The sequence below is a fragment of the Mesitornis unicolor genome, unplaced genomic scaffold (genome assembly GCF_000695765.1).
Source record: "Mesitornis unicolor isolate BGI_N332 unplaced genomic scaffold, ASM69576v1 scaffold10385, whole genome shotgun sequence".
NCBI classification, from domain to species: Eukaryota; Metazoa; Chordata; class Aves; order Mesitornithiformes; family Mesitornithidae; genus Mesitornis; species Mesitornis unicolor.
Genome location: NW_010184933.1, coordinates 41,883 through 63,995, shown reverse-complemented (window position 1 = coordinate 63,995; position 22,113 = coordinate 41,883). Strand labels below are relative to the sequence as shown.

Sequence of the window (22,113 nt, the reverse complement as noted above, 5' to 3'; positions counted from 1 at the left end):
TGGTATCTCCTAAGGAGTGGATACAGAGAAATGTTTCATTTTAGCTGTTTGGACAACTATTCCATATTCCTGGGTCACAGAATTTTTTATAGTTTAGAGAATAAAATTGCTTGACACTCAATATAGGAAACACTTCTTGCATCTTCAACTTAGATTCTGAGAATACTAAAATGAAGCCTTTTAAAACTTTTTTTTCTTCTCAATTTCATTTAGTGACAGTCCCAATGCTATCCATGAAGTGGAAAAGTGGTTACCACGGCTGCATTCGGTTGTCATAGGACCTGGCTTAGGTAGAGATGAAGTTCTACTTGAGAACGCTAAGGTAATGTCTATACTGATATTTTATTCTGTGTCTTTATGTTGAGTTTTATTCACCAATTTCCTCTCTTTTACATGATTACACAAATGTTTTTGCTAGGGTTACTAAATAACAGATTTAATAAACTATTGTTGACTGAATATTACAGCTCTTAGTCATGGTCTTCATTGTTAAACTGTAAGCATTGCTCAGAATTTTAGGCACCCACATGGTTGTTTTGATTTGCTTTTGTTTTGATTGTGGAAGTCGGTAATTAAGAAATAGACATTGGCACCTCTAGGTAAAGGGATCTGCGTTTTCTTAGGTGCAAAGCACCTGTACTGTGATAAATCCGAGTTCAAGTTCCTAATTTTCGGAACCATGTTTGACAATTTGCATCAGGAGAGGTTCCAAAGAACAAGGATTGTGTCCCCTTGCAATAAAGAATAATACTCTTATTTATAAAATGTTGCAGATTTCTCCTCTGGATAAAGAGGTAATCCTATTTTCTGTCAAGCCTCGGCAGAGAGCTGAAAACATGAGCTTAGATAGTTCTGTACTCTAAATAATAAGTACTTGACACCATCTTCCAAATGATGGCTTGTATTACTGTCAACACATCTTTGTACATTCAAAGCGTATCTTTTGGTCTAATGTCAATCTAGTTTGTACAATTTTAGAATGTTTTTCTTCCTGAGAAGTAGTACTGAATTAATCAGTGGTACCAGCAAGTGGAATTAACGTAGTTTACAGAAATGTTGACAGTTACACAGTGAAACTGCAAAACTGAGAAGGGCAGGAGACTGGAGACCACGATGTTCAAGTAATTTAGAATACCTTGAGAGCTATAGAGGGTGGTTGTGCTGGGCTTTTATTAGAGAGAGTTGTTATTGGAGCGCTTTGCTTCTTTAATTCTCCTGCTTCTAAAAAATTTTTGGTTTTTAATATAGAGGTACAAATCTAATAAAGAACATGGATTTGGAAAGAAAGAAAAGATACTTTTATTACAGCTGATCAAGAAATTGGATTCTATTCTGAATGAATAATTTCAACAGAGTTTTTACTCTTTTTGGAAAACATTTTTTTCAGAATTCTTTTTATAGAAAAAAATTTTGCACAATGATTTTTCTTTTTTCCTTGGTTTTTAAAAATATTAAGGTTGTTTTTCCTGAGGGAAAACTACTTTGAATAAAAGAAAACAGGAATTCATTTAGAATATCTAAGATACCTAACATAAGCTGCTTTTATATCAGAATTCCATCTGGGTTTTATAAAAATCTGTCAAGGTGCTTATCTGTATTACAGGAGTATCTGGAAGAGTCCTTGATTGTATTTTTTTCCCATCATTGCTAACAATAATAGTGCTTTCTTAGTGAATTACAAGCATACTTTTACTTCAGCCTGGCTGTCCTGTGTGAGCTGGCTTAAAGTTAAAGAAACAAACCCAGCCAGTGGAGACAGCACGTTTGGAAGTTACTTCACGCTGAAAGCTCAGCCCACGTTCACGTGAGGTGTGGATCTGACCTTACTAATTGCGAGTCACAATAAAGCTCAAGTTCTTTGGCTTCGCTGTAATTTTTTAAATTTTCATTAGTTACCCAGTGTTGGGTTGTTTTTTTTAATCCAGCTACCATAATCTTCTAATTCTTTGTTCAGCCAAAAGCTTTATTAAGGACATGTTATTGGGGACAAGTGAACCCTGGTTGCCTGCTTGAGGAAGAGTGGTGTTTCTCTGTGCTGAAGAAAGGCTGAGTCTCCCTCATGCTTCAGCAGTCAATTTTAAGCTTTCTATCACTTCTTACCTTCAAGAAATAATGCAGGTGACGATAGCATTGCTATTTTAAACTCTTATAGGAGGCTGGCTTGGTATATAATTTTCTATTTTTCCTTTAAGCTGACCTCAGCATGCTGTGACACGAATGCAGGGCTGAGACGTAGATCAGTGTCTGCTTTCTGGTCAGGGTTTTGTATCGGAGTGGCAGTGAGGATGGGAGAAAGCTTCCCCTCTTCCTCCTCCTGCCCTATTAAAGTGCAGAGGCACAGTGGTCTGTCACCTCTCTGATGCTGTTGTTATGGTGGTTCGTGTCAGCATTGTGCCTGCACATTGCCAGTGATTGTGCATGCCCAAACACTCGTGTGTTAGGGCTGCTTCTCTTTTCTGAGCATTAAGAAACTGAGATACTAATGCAGTAAGCTTTTCCTTTCAACAATCTGATGGAAAAGCAGCGCCTTGTGATCAGTTTCCTTTGATTTATTTTTTTTCCCTCAAAAACATAGCGATACTCTTTAAATACATCCCAATGGTGATTGTCTGGTTTGGGTTGGAATTCCATTTATGAGTCCTCATACAAGAAGCCACTCTACAAGTTACATCCCTCTCTCATATACTGCTTGTGTGGGTCTGTGCCAAAACCCTCACCTGCTATTGCTCAATTGCCTGGTTGAGGGCTGATGCTCTGTCAGAGCTTCCTAGCCATGGGTTTGCAGGACGAGGAGCTGCAACTTCAGAAAAATCTCCTAAAGGAAGCATTTGGTGTTATCCTAATAGCTGTGCAGCTGGATCCCATGCAGATGTGGCAATCACAGTCTTGACCTGGTTAGACCCTCCAACTCCGGAGCAGAAAAGCAGTCTGAGCTATTTCTTGTCAAAAGAAAGGAATAAAAACATGTTTTTGCTCCTCAGCTCTGGAGTGTGCAGATTGAAACATCTCCGCTCCCTATTCTACTTCAGGCTTCTGAAATGCTGTTAGCACATCTGGTGTGGAGCTTGGCCACCACAGCCAGCTTCATTTCAGGCGGTATCAGGCAATCTGCTTTTCCCTTTCAGTGTCTGTGACTGATTCTGGCCAGAGGTGACAGTACCATTCCCAAGTTCACCTCAGTTGCTGTGCTGCTGCTGGGGGTTCAGACTCTGTTGAGAAAGAGTTCAGCTGCCGTGTGGAAGCAAGGCCAAAGGCCCTACAACTGTCCTCTGTCAGTGCTTAGAAGCAGCATGTTTCCAAAGCTCTTGGATGTTCTCTTTTTTCACACAGCACCAATATTATTGTCCCTGTTGTATCTACCCACCACAGCGTTCTTCATTCAGCTGTTCCGGAGACGTCAGCACTCCTGGTCTTACTCTGATCTGATTTTTCTTGTAGCCTGAGGCTTGAAAGTAGGGGAACTCCTGCCTGTGTCCTGTATCAGGTTCCAGCCTCTTCTCATCTCCTTTCTCCTCCTACTCCTTTCTGGCATGAATGTGATGCTCCTGACAAATTTTATGCTTCCAAGTTCAGTGAATCTTTTACTTGGTTCATTACTGGTTTTGTGGTCAAACAGGCTGAGACAGAATTGTTGGTGCAATAGTAGTTACTGTTGGGATCAGGTAGAGAAAAGCATTCATCCTTATGAAGGCCCCCATCCTTAACTGAAGTATGACTTTGAGACTGGCATCGTCACTGGGTTTTTTGCCTCCCTCCCTGAGGTGGTGACACTGAATCCTGGACTCTACCGCTCCAGTCTTGCTGTGGTTTGTTTTTTGCAGCAGCAAAGTTACATTGCTGTTTTCAGCAGCGCACGCTTGCTTCCCTCCCGTAAGGGAGGTAGTGATTAATAGCAAGAATGGCTCTGTGTAACTCAGATTACATGGTAAAATCGACTGATTCTCAAACTGTATACTTGTTCCTCTTGCTCAATTCTCAGTCTTTGTATTAGCTCCAAGAAAATGTCTTGAATAGGCGCCTGGGTTCTTCTTTTCGCTGAGGCCCTGCCTAGCTGCCATTTCTGCCCATTGCTGTTTCTCTTCCCCCAGCCCCCTCACCCTGCAGTGCTACCCTCAGGCAGTCATTTGCCCTTAAAGGTCTCTGCTGTTTGGTGGGATATAAATTTCGGAAATCTCCTTTTTCCACCCCAGTGACATCATCTTAAGGTTGTATAGAAATGTCTTGGCTATAATTAACAACTAGCAAAGGATGGGAGAGGTTTGGGCTGTTGTCATGGTTCACCTTGTTTGAGTGTGCCCAGAGAGAGCCTATTTGAAATTCTCTCAGGTGGATTCTCAGTTCCGCCTCAGCTGAGGTATCAGCCTTTCTGTGTTTGTTTTTGGGTTAATTTCCCCCTTTCAAGCCTTCAGGATCTAGGCAACACTTCAGAGCCTTAATAAATTGTGGGAATGGGACCAGGTGCTTCAGTGCACTTATCTGCACTAGCTTTTGCAAGATCAAGAGGACTCCAGAATACAGAGCCACCTTTTGTTGTCATAGCAGGCTATTAAAGCTAAATCTGCCGCTATGGGCCTTGAGAAGCCTTCTCCTCATGATATCTGAGCAGCCCCCTGGGTTCTGTTTGTACCAGACATAAGACACCTGAGAAGCATCGCAGGCTAATGCTCCACTTGACAGATGAGTGGTATTGTGTGTGGTACCTACCACCAGGTACGTATGTGGGCAACAGGAGGTGTTACTCTTTGGAACCACTGCTCATGTTTACTCAAGTTAGCAGAATTATTTATTTACTAAAAAGTGAATTCTTCAGTGTGTGTCACACGCATTTGCTCCTTGCCCTGTTGGTACCCTCTGGAAAGTCCTCTGGAGGTTCTTGCTGCAGGGATTCAGCAGCTCACAAGGAGCTGAAGTAGCAGCGAGGACACGCCACTTTCAGCCCTCGGCTGGGAGGAGGTGAGGTGGATGGGATCTTGTGCCCGTGGTACTGCAGAGACAAAAACCAGAGAGCATGGATGTGCACCTGCTGTGAGAGTGTGTCTAAAGTGTATTTCTCTCAGGCCCCAGTACCTATGTACATACCACAAGCAGTACCCAGTGAAAAACTACTCTTACTAGCTAAGCCTTCTTGCTTTCAAACAGCCTGGTGAGAGAATTTGTGGATGTATTTCACCTAAGATGGGGCAGTTGCTGGGATGGGATGCAGTTCTTTCTCTGGGATGGTGGCACGGGTGCGGATAAAGATTGGGAATGGCAGCTCGAGGCAGACCGATCCTCTTGGTTGTGCTAAGAGCTCTTGCTGCTTGTGCTAAAAACTATTAGTATTCTGTGGCTTCCTTGTAAATGTCTTGGTTAGAAAAGCAGTGTTTGAAAATATGCTAACGGGACCTTTAATACAGGTTTATACAACTTGCAAGCAGAATTTATTTTCTAATATGTGTAATGGATCTCGATGAAAGTCATTCACAGTGTGAAGTGGGATATTATTTGCTTTCTCTGTGTATGCTTATATTGTCGTTGAACTTGATTTTGATACTTAGAAGCATTTGTAAGCAAAACGCTGGAATTGGATACCTTTTCAACTAAGCATCATTCAGCTAGAAACCGTAAAAAGAACTTGGCAGGGATAAGCTCCAGAGTTCATTCTAAGTTTATGTTTATTTGCTTTATTTTAAGAGAAAAAGCCAACAGCTGACCATGAATATCTTAAGCCAAGTCTTAACACTAACATAATCAGCCATAAATTGGAAACCTTGTAGTGTTTGCTTTGTGAGTGCAAACGTTCAGTGGATGAGACAGCATGAGAAAACTTAGTGCTGTCACTTATTCTGATTTTTTTACTTCGGGTTGTAGTAAACAGGATAATTGCTTAAACTGGATTTGTGTGTGTTTGTGGATAGAAGTGTATAAATGTAGCTTCTCAAGTGGTGCCCGGTTGATCACGAATTTGGGGGGAGAGATAGCTAAAAAGAAGTGCTCTGGTTTTTTGCATGACTAAGATACTATTTCAGAGGCTTTTGCTTTATTTCATTGTGTCTCATGGTCAGGCACTACTTTTGATTATGTCACTTATTAAAGAATTTAGATATTAAGAAACTGCTGGCTGCAGTTTTCCTTCCAGTTCGACAGCCGGTGATCTACTTTGAATTCGAAGAGGGATCTACAAGTGGATCATTCTCATCTCTTCTTTTTTTTAATGTAGAGAAGAACAGTTTTGATGAGCTGCCATCTACGGCATCTTCAGCTTTGTTAGTTTTAATAACAGCTTTTACCATTTCCCAAAGCACTTAATGAGCTCCATGATGTATTGGTTACTCTTTAGAGCCGGTATCTCCCTCTGCCTGGCTTAAATGAGAAATTTTCCTCTGCACCTGAAAATCTGTTTTGGAAAACAGAGCCTAGCATGTGGTACTACAGTTAAAAGACAAAAGACCTAGTTAAATTGAACGGAGCATAAACCATGAGATAAAGAAGCTATTTGTTTCAAAGAAAGGGTCTTCGTTGGTGTTACCTGACTCTTCATTCAAATAGCATGAGTGGTGGTCAGTAGTTAATCATTTCTTATGTGGGGTTCAGGGCTTAGTGGAGTGATTAATGAGCTAGTGATAGGTATGCGTACAGGGATATATAAAGTAAAACTCAGGCAATTAGACTAGTTAAAGGTGATTTATATAAATCTCATCCACAGAGAGACATTGAGTTTTGAAAGGAGGATGAGCTCTTGGGTCAGTCTGTGGGAACTAATCCAAGCAAGTTTCAGAGTTAACGGCGTGTTTCCACCAGTGGGTACATAAAAAGAAGCAAAACCAGTTACTGAAAATATGGCTCTAATGTGAAGAGTCTTAAACACTGGACCTCCATTTGTAACATTTTTCAAAACCTGTATCGAATAGAATATATTTCAAGAAGCTTCTCCCTGCCCCCCGCCAACCCTGACTGCAGCCTTGAGCACAGCCTGAGCTTTGAGATATTTGCCTACCTCTGGCTGTGCAGAATTACAAACTTCTGCTTGCCAAGCCCATTTTCCAAGCATCTCTGCCACAGAGCTGCATCCTGACCTCTACGCAGCTGAGCCCCTGCTAACTCTGCATTTATCCAGGCTTGAAGCAAGGAGTGCAGAAATGCTTCCTAGGGCTTTCAGTGCCTATTTGTAGGAATTGGTTTGCAGCATGTTGGGGCTGAACTTGTTTGTTCTTTCCGGGCACCTTGGGGAGGGGGTTGTGCAGAAATGCTTCCAGCTGCAGCATTTACAGGGAAATTTCTGGCTGTTTCATCCCTTTTATCTCTCTGTTCCAGACAAAGCGTTGGATTCGGGATTGTTGGATGAGAGCAGCATCCATGCGGAACATACAAGCAATTATAGGTGGCATTTCAACAGCAGTTTCTGATCCTAGCTTTCAGTAGATGGTTCTTTGTAAAAGGGGCTGCCACTCCTTTTTGATTATTTAAGGTTGTGTGAGACCTACCTAGTGCCAGGTGATGCATATTTGCATGTCTCTACCGAACCAGAAGCTCGACACTGGTGACTCCGGCTTGGTCAGCCAGGAGCCCTGCTCAGTCCTGTGGTGTCAAATCAGGGACTGGATCAGCAGAGCTAAACTGCGCGGTCAGTCACCTTAATGTCACCCACGTGTCAGAAGGTAGCGTCTGAGCTTTTAGGAGTACAGTATAGGGTGGCATTGACTGCCTCTGCAGGCCTCAGCTGACTGGGGTTACAGATGTGTGAAGGCAGGCACAGCGTTCCCCTGGCAAGGCACATACTGCCCAAATGCAAGGAAGGTCTGGCACTTACCTCTTTGGACAAGCAAAGATACTACACTCTCTTAGAAATCCAGTTATTAGCAAGTTGTATGGGTGCAAACTCTTGTTTAAAGAGCCTCACCTGCTTAGCAGCTCTCCTGAGATATTTTAGCTTTACTCTGGAACATGTAGCAGAAGACTGAATGACATACTTGGCATTTGCAGGTTGCAGTAGAGCGCTCTTTCGTGGGCTGAAGGCAAGGTTATTCTTCTTCCTAAAAAGTTTGGAGTCATCGTGGTTGATGCTATCCATTATTATGGCGTGCTGAAATTTGAACTTCTTTTTGAGCACATGGCTAAGGAATATTGCCAAGAGCAGGGCAAGACATGACTTTTGAAGGGACGTAGGAAATGCAGTGTTGTAGCTGGTGTCAGTAAAGGAAACCTTGCCTGCAGTCTCTTTCCTTTGCAAGGTAGAAGGATGACAGTGTGATGCATCTGTAGTGAAAATTAATTACTCTTGTGGGATAGATGTTGCTTTGTATGCGGCTATTGTGGTTTTCTCTGTATTTCATTTAAATTCAATATTTTATTAAAACCACTGGCTCTAATTTCCTGATCCTTCCCTTTGCAAACACCAAATGCTGAAGTTATTGTGTTGCTAAACCAGTTCATCAGGAAAAACATAAGTGGTGATACAACTAATGCTATTTATTAATAGTCATTGCAGGTGTTCTGCTGCCAATCCACACCTAATTAAAAAAGCTGAAAAGTAAAACTACGTCAGCTGAGGGCAAAACTGGTCATGATGGCCTTTTCTGAGGAGCCGTGGAGAACCAGCCTGTATGCTGTTGTATGCAGGCAGAGTAAATGGGGTATGTTTGTTACTGCTGGCTCCTGGGCTCAGATGGAAAAGTCCAGACTGACTGCAGAGTCAGGAAGAGGCTGTGGGTGCTCACTATGAGTGCACCCAGGTACCTCAGGGTGGCTGCTCTAGAGATACCGTTTGATTGTACCTAGAAGCTCCATAGCAATTTATTCCTCCCTCACATGTTCCCTCCATTCCTCTCCTTGCTGTTTTTTGCATCTAGTGTCTCAACCAGCTTATCTTGGTCCATTCCCTTTTTCCATAATAGCTGTGGAAGTGTGCGAGAGTCCTGGATGTCCATGTCAGTGCAGTGCAGGTGAATCTTGTGTTTCACAGCACAGCTGCAGTCAGTCAGATGGATAAATCCTATCAGATATATAAATTCCTATCATGCTTTCCTGCATTACTGTGCCCTCTTTCAGCAGTAGTCTGTCATTTCAGTCCTTCAAGCTTCTATCTCCTGCCATCTTTTTGAGCTTGAATGATTCTGATTTTGTGTGTGTGTGTTGTTCTGGTTTCAGTGTGTGGGAGGTCTGTGGTTTTGTTTTTCAAAAAAAGATTGGACTTTGGTTTTGGGAACCTATTTTAAAATTTCCTTGTGAAAGCTGGGACAGAGAACACAGGTTTCTACAGAAATGAATGCATTGCATTTCAAGGAGTAACTTCCATGAAAATGAAAGAATCAATTAAAACACATCAATTCTTTGTAAATTTTCCCAGTTACAGTGAAGGGTTACCTTTACCCAGATAGAGCACTGGTTTCTACTGTGACAACACTTCTTTTTCGGGTCTTATTGAGTAGGTTGCTTCCATATGAGTCCTCAGTCACAGAACAAAGATTTTTCAGGAAACTGTGTATTTGAAGAGTAGACTGGGAGTAGATTCAGGTTAATTTTACCCCCTCTGTCTCTCCTCAGCCACCTCCACCAAAATTTGCAATCACTGACACATTATTTTGGGCATTTCTAAATGCCGAATATTTGGTGCCATTAGCAAATGATAACTGCGTGGGGCGTTATCCCCTTCATGGGATGCGTGAATCCCAGGTCATTTCCTCTTTGGCTTAATTAGTGTAGATACTTTAAAACTTGATCTTCAGTTATTAGGAGAGGAAGCTCTTGTTACAGATTTGTTCTAGCATGAGTTCGTTCATTACTGCTAATTTTAATCACAGTGGGCTGGAACTTGTTTCCCTTTCCTCGTTCAGGTATTAGGGATTGTGTAATAACTGTTTCGGAGAGTCACGAAGTATTTAGCTAGCTCATAGAGAGCAGAGTACCTTTAGCAAGAGACTCCCCAAACCCTCAATATTAGGACTCTCTACACGAAAGGTAAGGAGATTGAAATTTGGGCCTGGCTGTGGGTATCGCAGAGGAAGGATCTGAATTTCAGTCTTTGCAAACCCCTGTGGACACAGGTCATGAGGCTGGATGACAGCAGCATGGCACTCTCTCCTCCTCATCGTTGTCCTCTCTGCTTCATGACTATTGCCACATTTGCCCCACGAGTCCAGTCCTTAATTTCAGTATGTCCTGGAGTGCTCAGGGATCGAGTGAAGGAGGTGCTCCTGCCTTGTTCTGCACCAAGCTGAACCACTGCTGCTGTGGTGTAATCTGTTCTGTGCAAAGAAAGGCAGTGCACTGGGACATCTTGGAACTAGAGTCTCCAAAATCTTAATATTCAGAACGCCATTTGAAGGGAAAGGGTGACGTCTGGGTTTGTCATTGATACTTGTATGCATTGCTGCTCACTTGTGGGGTTGGTGTTTGGATTTCAGGTCTTGTCTTAGTAACGTTTCGTAGTATTTTTAACTGGCAACGTTATCTTCTACGTCTTTTCCCATATAAAGAATTGTTACATGGGGTAATACCGAGCAGATAATTCTTGCACTTACATAGAGTCCTATCAGCAACAGTTCAATAGGTTTTGGTGTGACAGCAGAGTTAGTGTTAGCTGTGCAATTAACAGTGAGTGTTCTTCTGTATGCTACAAGTATTAGACTGGGAAGATCAATGCCAATACAGAGATACAGATTCAGCTGCAAGTCGACTTTTGCTTTCAAGAACAAAATACTCTGCATACAAGATGTTGCCATTCTTGCTGTAAGCACCTCTTATGCAAGTAAATTTTATATATACACTATCTGCAGTAGTAGAGTGTTTAAAGTGTTTCAGATCTTAATTCTTGGTGTCTAAAAATAAAGCAGTGAAGTGTCTCTGCTCCTGTGATGGCTGGGGAGAGACAGGTGTGTCTGCTGATGATTCGTCCCACCCTAAATTTGGTGTCTAAGCTACATGGGATGAATGGCTCTCCAGGGGTGGGTCATTGACCTTTATATGGCAGCAGGTGAGATGGGTCCTGTCCACAATCAAAAGGAGACAGAGGTTCTCCAATGGATGTTGTGTCCTTCAAGCGGGTGGTTGTGTTCTGGGGCTTCTATTCTCTCTGTTATTGCTTTATTAGGGTTGCCAGATGACTCCCTCCTTCCCCAGAACTTCCTCTCTGAGGTTCCTCGTCTCGCTCCAAGCAGTTTCTGTCTGGGTTTAAGGAAGAAAGAGGAAAGGAAAATAATCACTTTCGGAGTTTGATTGGGTTTTTTAAATGAAAAATGAACTTTCTAAACAAGACAAAGGACTTAGTATCCCCTGATTATTTGTTTTATAAGGAGAGAAAGAAGCAGCAAAGATCGCTCAGTTTGTTAGATTGGAAATTGATACCTCAGAGACTCGGTACACAATGAAAGTTGCTTGGCCAGTAGGTTTTACTTAGCAAGATGAAATTTCTCTGCAGAGCAGAGGTCAGATGCCTCGGGATTGTGGAGGACACGATATAGAGGTAGGAGCTCAAAACATTATTAGGAAGAAATGCCTTATTTCTCTGGAGTGTAGCAGTGACACAGCCTTCCAGAAACTATTTATCTATATGTATGCTTTCACGCCTTGTAACTTCCACCCTTTTCCGTACACTTTTTTTTGGTGGACAATGGATCTTCAGGACTTTTGATTTAGCCTTTTGTCAGACACATACATAGACAAAATCAGAAATTCTAACCAGTAGTCGAGATGGCAATTATGAGGATGAAAAGAGGCCAAACAGTAACAGCAGCAGCCAAACCTCAACTGTTTTGGGAGCAGAGCTTTGGCAAAATTAGTTCCCAGGATTGCTCATAATGAATTAAGAGAACAGTTTGGAAGGATGAAGACTTTTGAGATCCGGTGTTTTCCTTCAGACTTCCTCATGGGATCTGTTGGGAAAGTCTTACTTTGTTTTTAAAAAATAAAGTGAGGCTGGCCTACTGAAGTTGACATACTAGAATAAACTGGTGATTCATGGTAGTGGGAAGTGGAGCAGTAATCATTTGAAGTGCACTGAAGGAGTTTGGTAATGTACAAAAATATTCTAATTAAAACCGGTTAGAAAACAAGGTTGCAGTAAATGGTATTTGCGTCTTCAGAAATTGGGGGAGGGTGAGCTGAATGCTTGCTTACATCATACCTTGCTAACCTCTGGGGCTCACTGCCGTATGATACCTAATCAGAAGAGCTTAGGATGGTTCAAAAATAATTGGACTGTTGGGTGCATAACATTCACTTATACAGAAAAAAAACCAAACCATAAACCGGGTTGCTAGATCCATAGCCTTATTTTGTTATAACCAAGTGAGTCAAATTAAACATAACTGTTAATGAACTTAACACAGCAGGGGCAAAGCAGTGCAGCTTCTGTGAAGGAAAACTGAGCTGTGCGCATCTGTGCAGATTAAGGTTAATGAATAAAGAAATGACTCTGGTTCATACATTTCTTAAAAGCTTTGAAATTAAGGCTCTCTGCTTTTCAATATGCCCCAACTAATTCTAGGTGCGTTTTAAGATTCCATCCTTGCGCAGCTGTTAAATGTACTTATTCATAAATTTGAATAATTTAGGAGTAGCTGAATGGTGTGAGTTGTGTGAAACTTGCCATTGGTTCAAAATTATTTCGGTGGCTGAATGTAAGGGAAGAGTGGTGGTGTTCCCTTGGCGTCCTGAGAAGGGTGGGCACCTGGCAGTGCCCAGGCTGAGACCTGTACAAGTGTGTGTGTGTGTCATGAAAGGGTTTTTATTCTGCAGCGGCTTCTAATGTAGCTGCAGCTGCGTGTTGAGACAAGTCCTGGGGCTTGGAGCGGTGGGTGGTGTTTCTGTCTCACACTTTACAGCGTGCGAACAACGCCCAAACAAACACAAGTAGTGTTGGGTTGAAGGACGCTGCTAAATTCTGGTCATCTGTTTAAAAATAGAAGGGAAAGATTTCCACTGATGCTGGAAAAATCAGAATCAGGTAGGAGCGAGTTAGTGCAGATGTGTCTATGCCGTAGTTAATAATTTACAGGAAGCAAGGTGGACAGTGTTTATTTTGACCACCATACAAGAACAGAGGTAGTTCAATACCCTGAACATTAATTAAAAACTGCTTACTTATTCCTTGCATAACATCTTGCTAACCTGTGGAGCTCAGTACCATATGATAGGTAATCCGAAGAGCTTAATAGCATTGAAAAATAATTAGACTTTGGGATGGATACCTCTGTTATCTTATGCAGGAGAAAGATAAACTCTCCAGCTTCAAAGGCAAGTCGGTAACGAGCAACATTCAGAAAACCTGACTCTCAGCCGTGGCTCATTAAAAACCTTGCGTATCTGTCATCGCCACTGCTCGGTTAGGAGAGAAGAGGAGGGCAGACGGTCTGCTGGTAGTTACTGCTTGCTGAAAAACACCTTTGCAAATGGTCTGTTGGCTGGGCTGCTTTGGTTTTGCTTTGAAAGTATAAAACCTCCAGGAACACAGGTGAAATAACGTTTTACGTACTGCTTGTCTCGGGATGTTTCTTTGTCCGTAAATTCAAATACCACAATGGGGCTCTCAGCAGAAAAGCAACTCAAATTAGTGTTACAGCTACTGGTGGATTGCTATCATGGCAATAGTTGTTCAGGTCTTTCTCTTTTTTATTTACTGGAGATGTGTACGACTTACGTTGGCATTGCATGCCTCCTACAGCAGGGAGAGGGAGTCACATTGCTTGCTTCTTTGCGTATCAACACCAAGGCATCAGTCATGGAAAACCTGCTGACGCTGCTTGTACTTGAACCAGGGAGACAACAATGTCACTGTAAAATTACCAGCTGATGTGAAACTGTCTTATGTTAGTTTGGAGAATATAACAGACTTCTGTTTCTATCTTACTTTGTAAAAACAACTTATACCATTGGATTTACTGTATAAATTTGATTTGGCTCTTATAAGATTTAAATTAGCAAGTATCTTAAAGATATCTGCATTTTTTGCAGGGTATTATAGAAAAATCGAAAGTGAAAGGAATTCCTATCATTATTGATGCAGTAAGTATTTTCTTGATTCAGTCAGTTGTTTGACACATAAGAATCTGTTCAGTAAATGCTCTTCTTGCTGGTTTTTGCAGGATGGACTGTGGCTCATTTCCCAGCAGCCTTCTCTTATCCAAGGCTACCAGCGAGCTATTCTTACTCCAAACTATATGGAGTTTAGTAGACTCTATGAAGCCATGGTGAGCTGTTTTCCTTTTTGATGCTTAAGTACATGCAAGTTTAGTTTTCTAGTCTTTAAAAATTAACAACTTCTTACTGGGTTAAACATTATGTGCTGTTTCTTGTATGTGAGAGAAGCACTCTCTGAGTTTTTATCCTATGGGATAAGTGCCTCAGCAGTGCATGTTCTTAAACAGAGCTCTTTTTTAAAGACCCTTTCTTACACATTTTTTGGCACTGCAGTGAGTATAGAAAAAAATACCTGGAAAGACTGATGATGTTTGTTTGGGGGGTTTTTTTTGCCCCTCCCCATACGTCTGCTGAAGTAGTATGTGTTAGAATATGTTGTTCTAGTAGTAAAATATGTACTGTGTATGGAATTCTTGTGTTGTAGCTTAGAGACCCTGTAGACAGTAGTGATCATCATGGATGTGTATTAAGACTCAGCCAAGCCATGGGGAATTTGACAATTGTTCAAAAGGGAGAGAGAGATCTTATTTCAGATGGAGAGAAAGGTAAGTGAAGCCTTTTGCTTTTAGCAATGTGGGGGTGTTTATTTGGTTGGTTTTTTGCTTTAAGTTGTAGTCCAGTGGTTGGACTATATATATAGTAATTGGTTGACTGCATCCCCTTGAAGATTGCAGAGAAGGGATGTCTGTCTTTGCAGATCACCTTTAGATGATTTGTGTAAATCGATCTTTTAAAAGAGTGCAACTTAATTTATTTGCTGAAAGAAGTTGCTGTTTTTATTTCTCATTTAGGTGGCTATAACCTACTTTACATTACACAGGTATTGAGAAATTAATTTTTTAATCTTTGTAACCGTTTTAAAATCCTTAGCTGAGATGGTCTATATAAGTGCAAGTGTCATTGGTAAATTAATGCAGAATAATATTGTTGTTTCACCATATATCGGTGTGTTCTGAAAAATGAAGATGTCTTGAGGTTCATGATCTGCTCGGTTCCTCGATGCTGCCCACCATGGGGCTGTAGATACACATGTAACTTATCTGACTTGTGTGTTAGCCCTGACAATTTAAACCAAAGCAAGTTAACTCTGGATTGCCATTACAACTTGTTTAAACAGTCACTTACTAATATGGTTAAAGTATACGTAATAAAATAACCTGTCTATCTGATGCTTTTTATACTGATTGCTTACTGTGATCAGTATAAAATTAATTCACGAGTGCCTTCGTCGCATTTTGACTACTCGGTCTTATTGCCCATACATAACACGCAGCAGGTCTGCCTCTCATTACTTGAATTGCTAATCTCTGGTAAATGTTTATGCTGCTTCAGAACTGTTGTGTATATGCAGTCAGTATTTCATTCTTGGGAGCCATGGGAGTCCTTCATAACAGAAAAACAGATGCAATGTGACAGCAGGCTTGTGCGGAGCCACCTTCACGTACACCCATCAGCACAGATACTGCAGCAGACTGTGGAGCAAGCTGGGATCTGGAAGCAATATAGCTATGCCAATGTAGTGAAGGCCTGTGGTTATGTGCTACCCAAATTACTCTGCATGAGGTCTGCTCTCATATTTGCACCCACAGCAGACTTGGTTTGTAACCTTGGACAGTCCGGCCAGGCCTAAGGGGCAGTGAACTCTGCCAGAACATAAAATACCCTGGCTCCAGTTAATGCCAGCGAGAGAGCTTTAGAGCATTGTAGTGCATCTTCTTTTCCTGTTTTTACGTCAACCATGTTCTTTTTATGCAATACTGTTGATTTTTATTAATGAATGTTGGGAAAACTGGGTAAGCATTGTAGATTGAGTACATTACCTAGTGTATCTCTGTTCTCTTTTTGAGCTGTTATAGAGATAAGTGTACCCCTGCCATTGCTGGAGAGAGGGGACACTCGGTTTCTACTGTCTCTTGTCATGCAGGGTTCAGAAAACCAGGAAACAGCTGAAATTCTTTTCCAGTTTCAATTTTGAGTGTTCAGATGTGGCACAAGTTTGGTGAATGTCTTGTGTGCTTTTGGGGCTTTTTGTTGGGGTTTTTTTTTCTCCTACCTTGCTGTTTGTCTGTGTTGTGTTCTGATATTTTCTCTTAGTTAAGTGGCTTTCTGATTTGAAATAAAAACAGTTCTGTGCCTTTATAGCAGTTGTCTGATGCCCAGCTATTCGCTGCTTTCTTGCTCTTACCTGGGTTCTGTCACCGATGCCTTCCCTCTCCTGGATTACAGACATGACAGGCAGCATTGCTGAGCCATAAGAAAGCGGTTGTCAGGTTTAATACCAGTTATAATGCCTGTTACAAACACAGGGTTTTAGGGCTTGTGTTGCTTGCAAGACGGTTCCTGAGAATTTTGCAGAAATTACAGACTTCAGCTTCCTCTGAACAAGAACGTTCTTTGGGTCTGGGCGTTACCATCATCGGTCAGTCTCTTAAAAACTTCTCAAATGCAAAATTACCCCCAGAAAGGAGATTCTGCTGCCTGCTCTGTGCCGCAGCTCAGCACACGTTGTCGTGTCACTGACCTTCAGTTCTCTCCCAGGTTTTTGCTCTTCAGTTCTGCTTTTTTGGTCTGTCAGTTCTTTTGATCTGATGGCATTTTTTTCCAGCTAAGACAACATCCATCGTGATTCCAGTGTGAGGGAAATCCAGATCAGTGGTTTAGGACGATGTCCTCTGAGCCCAATCAATTATTATGAAAAGTTTGTAATGCTTAAGCCGTATCTGTTTGCAGGCATTTCCTGCTCAAGCTCAAGTGCTTTTTGCGCACTGACGCTGTAGTTTCCATATATCGCTTTTAAACTGTCTCCTTTGGGAATGGGCTGCATGCATGCTTTTGGGGACGGGGCAGTAGTAGAAAGGAAATCTCAAGGCTCTCCAGGAACAAACAGAAGTTGCAAACTTAACAACGTAGCTTTAGTGTTGTGTGCTTGGCTGTTGCAGAGGGGAGGCTTTCTGAGGGTGCAGGATTTTGCAGCAGGGTGAATGCTTTATAGTTTAGAGTGATGGTACTGGTTATTTTCACAATACTTTTATTCAAGAGTCTGTAGGGAATTCAATAGACAATTTGCTTCTGTTGAAGATGAAAAAGGTTATCGGGTGATGTGATAGTGAGCTGGATGAAGGTGTTGGTGAGGGATTACTGTCAGCAGATAACTCTCTAATCTCTGCAGACAGGCACCATTAATTCTGATTAGAATATGAAGCTTAATAAATTCAGATTAAGAGTATGGCAGATTTTATTAATGGACAAAGAAATTGGCTCTGACAATAATATACCTAGAACTTTGATGGATTCCTAAACTGTGAAGTATCTGGACACCTTTGATGTTTGTTTTTACAGATCAGATTAGACAATGGTTTCTTACAGCCTTAAAATCAGCAGTGAACCATGTACAGAGCCTCTGTGTAATCAGTAACAGATGCCCATTATAAAGGAGGTTTTTCTAAAATTTGTCTCTGTTTCAGTTATGAGCTGCCAACTGCCCTGTAAACGTAATGACCAAGATTTTAAATTAAGTTTTATATACTCTTTTTCTCTTTCCTTTTGCAATTTCACATTATAGCTTGGTCTACAGTTGTTGATTCCCTGCTCTACAAAGATGAGCTTCACCATGCTCTTGGTAGGTGCTATCAGTGCCATCACTGACCAGGGTAGGAATGAGTACTCAGCCTGTGGGTAAAAGGTAAGTCAGCTTTTATTCGCTATGGCACAGCTCTCTAAGGTTTTCTCTTTATTGTTCTTTGGAGAACTGGTCAATAGTAAAGTGTGGTTATACCAGTCTTTGTTCCTAACATGTTTAAAATTTGGCTAGGTCCTTGAAGTAGAGCATTTGGATTTATTTTTTTTAATGGTATAAGAAGTTTTTCCTGTATTTTTCCCAGTACCTGTGTTTGTCCTCTCCTCCCTTCCAAATGGCAGACTTTATGGGTAACAAGCCCTCTCCTGCCTGTGACTACTGTTGCCTGGAGCCAGTAGCCAAACATAGTTTCTCTCCTGTTGCCCAGCTGCAGCTGTGGTCGAGAGGAGCACAGAAACACGCGAGAGGCGTTGCTGAGTAAAGCGTATGGGGTAAAAAGCCGGCTCTTGCCATCAGTCCGCAAGCAGTGCTGCAAATTTCTGCCGTCCATTCCCTGCACAGCTGGAAAGGAAGCTCTGCAGTGCTTGCCAGTCCCTGGCTCACCCAGCTGAAAGCTCTTTCAGTGTCCAGCTGCCCAGCAGGTCCTGCCTAGGTTTTAACCTGAGTGCACCACGTTTGTCACCTCTTGCTTCTGCAGGGTGAGCAGGACAGGGAGGTCACAGTCCCTGTCCCCTCTGCTTTCCATTGCATGCACAGCTCAGCCTGCTGCCCCCCTGGCCCTGCTCATCTGTTACCACATCCACCCCCTGGCTCCTGCACCTGTCCGGGAAACATAATGTAACATTTGGATTATTTTATTTTAAATTGCCTGGTGTCTCACACTCAAGGACCTATCTAAGTTTTAAAAGTGTGATTAGGGAATATAACAGTATAAGCACCCTTTATATAAAAGCCAGCTTACGTTTTCCACATCAGTTGAGTGGTTTTTCCAGCCCATCATTAATCTCAGTTTCCCTGTCTTTGTGCGCTCTGGGATGTGTTTCTGGGAGTCCACAATCTCCAGCTGTGTGCTTTTGTGAACTGACTTGCAAAAGGAAAAAGAGAAATTTCGTACTAGTATGAATATCTGCCAGGTCAGAGACGTATGTTGGTAAAAGATTTTACTCAAATCTGATAATGGTCTAAACCTGAATCTTGCACTTTGATGGAGCACAGTGATCTTTGACAGCTGTATTATTTTGCCTTTTAATTAAACAGGAGCGTTTGTTGTTCTGTGGGGTAGCTGATGTTAGCTGATCTAATCCCGTTGGATCCTATCAGCAGTCAGAATGGTCGTACCTTTCGTGCACAGGTCTCCGAGCACATTAGGATAAGTGTCATACCCCTGCTCTGTAAGAGGACACAAGCACAGAGAACTTGTCCAAGAGGTCTGAGATTGAAGAAGTTAGATTTTAATCTCCAGGCTGTCTTTGGTCTGCAGTCTCAGTAAATGTGATGTTTCACATAGGCTCTTTAGCCTTCTTTATCAGCATTAAGTGTTTAGCTTGAACTAGCTGTCCAGTATTTCTCATTCAGTGTTCTAAATAAAAACATTAAAAATGGATCCCTGGCATTTTTTCCTTTTCTACTACTCAGTGAACATCGTGAATCAAGTACACACAGACGCGTGTTACTTCTCATACTGCACGGGCCTCTGATTTTCTACCTGTAATGTGTCTAGGGGAGCTGGTGGTGTAGGTAGGGCTGCCTGTGTACAGCCATATCAAAATTCGTGCTTCCCAGTTAACTCGGAGTGCTCGATCTCAGCAAAACTACTATTATTTTTTTCCTTCAAGGAGAGGACAGCTATTTCCAGTTCCATAGCAGAGTGGGGTTTTAATTAAGCGTACAATACCCATAAATGAGTCATTCTTGTGGGCTTTGATCAGCCAGCACGGCTTGGGGTGCGAGTTCTTTCAGCTTAAAACTTGCTGGCAGTGGTATAGTTAAGTGTGACACCGTGGTCTGAATGCCTCCCCAAATGCTCATGTTTATCTTACCTTCAAGGAGTGCTGAAAGGGGAGTGCTGATAACTCATTTTATGGCCTGAAATATATTAAACATAGACCTACTAAATGACTTGGCCATAGTTACTCAGGAAGTAGAGGGCAGAATTTTGAACTGTGTGGAGCCTAAAACTCTTGAATTTCTTCTTTCCAATATTCTGTCAGTATGACAGCCTTTGTTTTTTGTTTCTGTTGCACTCAGATTTCAGTACAAATTGTTTCCATGGCTTAGGTAAGCAAGAAATTCAGGTGACTCTATGTGAGGGACATGTTGTATTTGCTGTGCGCAGCTCTGGCAATATTTATGTGCTGTCTGTCTGTGGAGATTACATTGAAACTGTTGAATAGGGCTGTGGTTGTTCTGACTCTAGCAGATCTCCTCCTTGCCACGCTTCATTCAGTGATTTCTTCAACGATGACATTTTTATTTCATCTTATGTATATGTATGCTCTATGGGCAAGTGCTAGGGAGCTGGGGTTTTTGTAGAAAGTTACTTAGCATAGGTCAGTTTTCATTAAATATTGATCATTGTTAATGATACTGAGGTGATTTTTTTTAATTCATCACCCTGTGAAATAGTGACATCAGATTTGGTTGCCCAGACTTACTAAAAACCAAAACACCATGCCCCAACAGCCAATTTGAGCTGCGTTGATTGTGTTTTCCCATCTCTTAAGGTCTGTCAGCTGAACTGCAGATGACCCTCTCCATTATTTTGGCTGGGACTGGTGTCAGACTGATTGACCTTAAGTGGCCCTGGTTGCTGCCTTTCAGCATTGACACATGGTGGAGATTTCAGGCTTTGCAGTTTCCTTGTTGTCCAGCACACAGTCACAGAATCACAGAATATTGGGAGTTGGAAGGGACCTCGAAAGATCATCCAGTCCAATCCCCCTGCCAGAGCAGGATCACCTAGACCAGGTCACACAGGAACACGTCCAGGCGGGTTTTGAATGTGTCCAGAGAAGGAGACTCCACAACCTCTCTGGGCAGCCTGTTCCAGTGCTCTGTCACCCTCACAGTAAAAAAGTTTTTCCTCATGTTCAGATTGAACCTCCTATGCTGCAGCTTGCTCCCATTGCCCCTTGTCCTGTCATTGGACATCAGAGAGAAGAGCCTGGCTCCTTCCTCCTGACACTCGCCCTTTACAAATGTATAAACATGAATGAGGTCGCCCCTCAGTCTCCTCTTCTCCAAGCTAAAGAGACCCAGCTCCCTCAGCCGCATCTTGATCTCCTCAGATAGTCCAAGAACCACAATTTCTAGGCGTTTTGATGTACATCTTCATCCCTAGTTGAACGTGGTATAGCTTCACTGAGCAGTAGACTGAAAAATGCTTCATCCTCATGTAAATACACCGCTCTGCATCTCTCCAGGGAATCACAGTGTCCGCCTTCCCAGCATCGTCGCCGACTGTTCAGCTGTGTCTATCTAATCCAGGTCTTGTAACGTTGCCACTGGTTGTCACTGCTCAATGCAGCATGTAAGGACGCCACCCCCATGGTCCTTCAAGGAACTGCTTGAGCCATCTCCACAGAGGGTCACAGGCACTTTTTGGGATGATGGACTGGGGAATGGGAAGACAGCAGTTTTGTATTTTTTGGCCTAAAAGAAGGCTGCGAAAAGCATCAAGAAGACTTTGTCCTTTGCGGGTTTGGCAGTTTGTCTTGATGGTAGTCTAAAATTCCTCCTTTTATTTAAAAGCTCTTAACAGTGACTGTAGTTGAGAGGAGTTTTTCATTCCTTTTCCCGTTGCCTGCTGTGATGTTCATCACCCTTTTATTTTGAGATTTCCTTTGAGGAACCGAGCCTCTGTGCAAGAGCTGCCTGAGCATCCTACCTTTCCCCCCTCACTCAAGTGGATTTCCTGTCATTCTGCTTCCTTGCAGCTATCGCGTGGGTTTGTTTTCCAGCATCTCAGTGCAGAGTACCAAGGTCTGCTTTTCTTGTTGCCTGTGGGGGAGGCTGCACATATTTCAGACTTAGTTTTTTTAAAAAAAACCACAAACAAAAGACCACTTTTTTTTTTGGTAGCGGGGTATTATAACTGGCCTGGCATGAGGAGATCCTGCTTTCCCGTACAGCTCAAAACTGGCTGGAAGGTTGTGGGGCTACAGAGTAGCGGCAGATGGTGACATCCAGCTAATAAGCAGGGGCTTGTGCTCAGCTGTCAGTCAGAAGGACCCAAAGCTTTTGAACAGAGGATTTCCAGCCTGCCTCCTGCCTGGAGTTCAGGCCCTCAAAGTGAAAATCCTGTGAGATACCATCTTCAGAGTAGCAGAATTAGAGGTAATTTCTCCAAAGCACTGTGTTTAAAAAAACAAAACCAAACCCACAACCACGCCACCTGAAAGGGCATACTTTCTTCGAATCGC

At 42.2% G+C, this 22,113-nt stretch overlaps 1 protein-coding gene across 1 annotated transcript in view; it reads left to right on the top strand.

The window, feature by feature from the left end:
- The first annotated feature begins 210 nt into the window (after positions 1-210).
- CARKD (carbohydrate kinase domain containing) overlaps positions 211-22,113 on the top strand; it is a 26,225-nt gene continuing 4,322 nt past the window's right edge. Inside the window, exons 1-4 of the mRNA XM_010184664.1 lie at positions 211-322; positions 13,930-13,980; positions 14,061-14,165; positions 14,540-14,660. Coding sequence (XP_010182966.1) covers positions 14,136-14,165; positions 14,540-14,660 — 151 coding nt within the window. The 5' untranslated portion in view covers positions 211-322; positions 13,930-13,980; positions 14,061-14,135. The remainder of the gene's footprint in view (positions 323-13,929; positions 13,981-14,060; positions 14,166-14,539; positions 14,661-22,113) is intronic.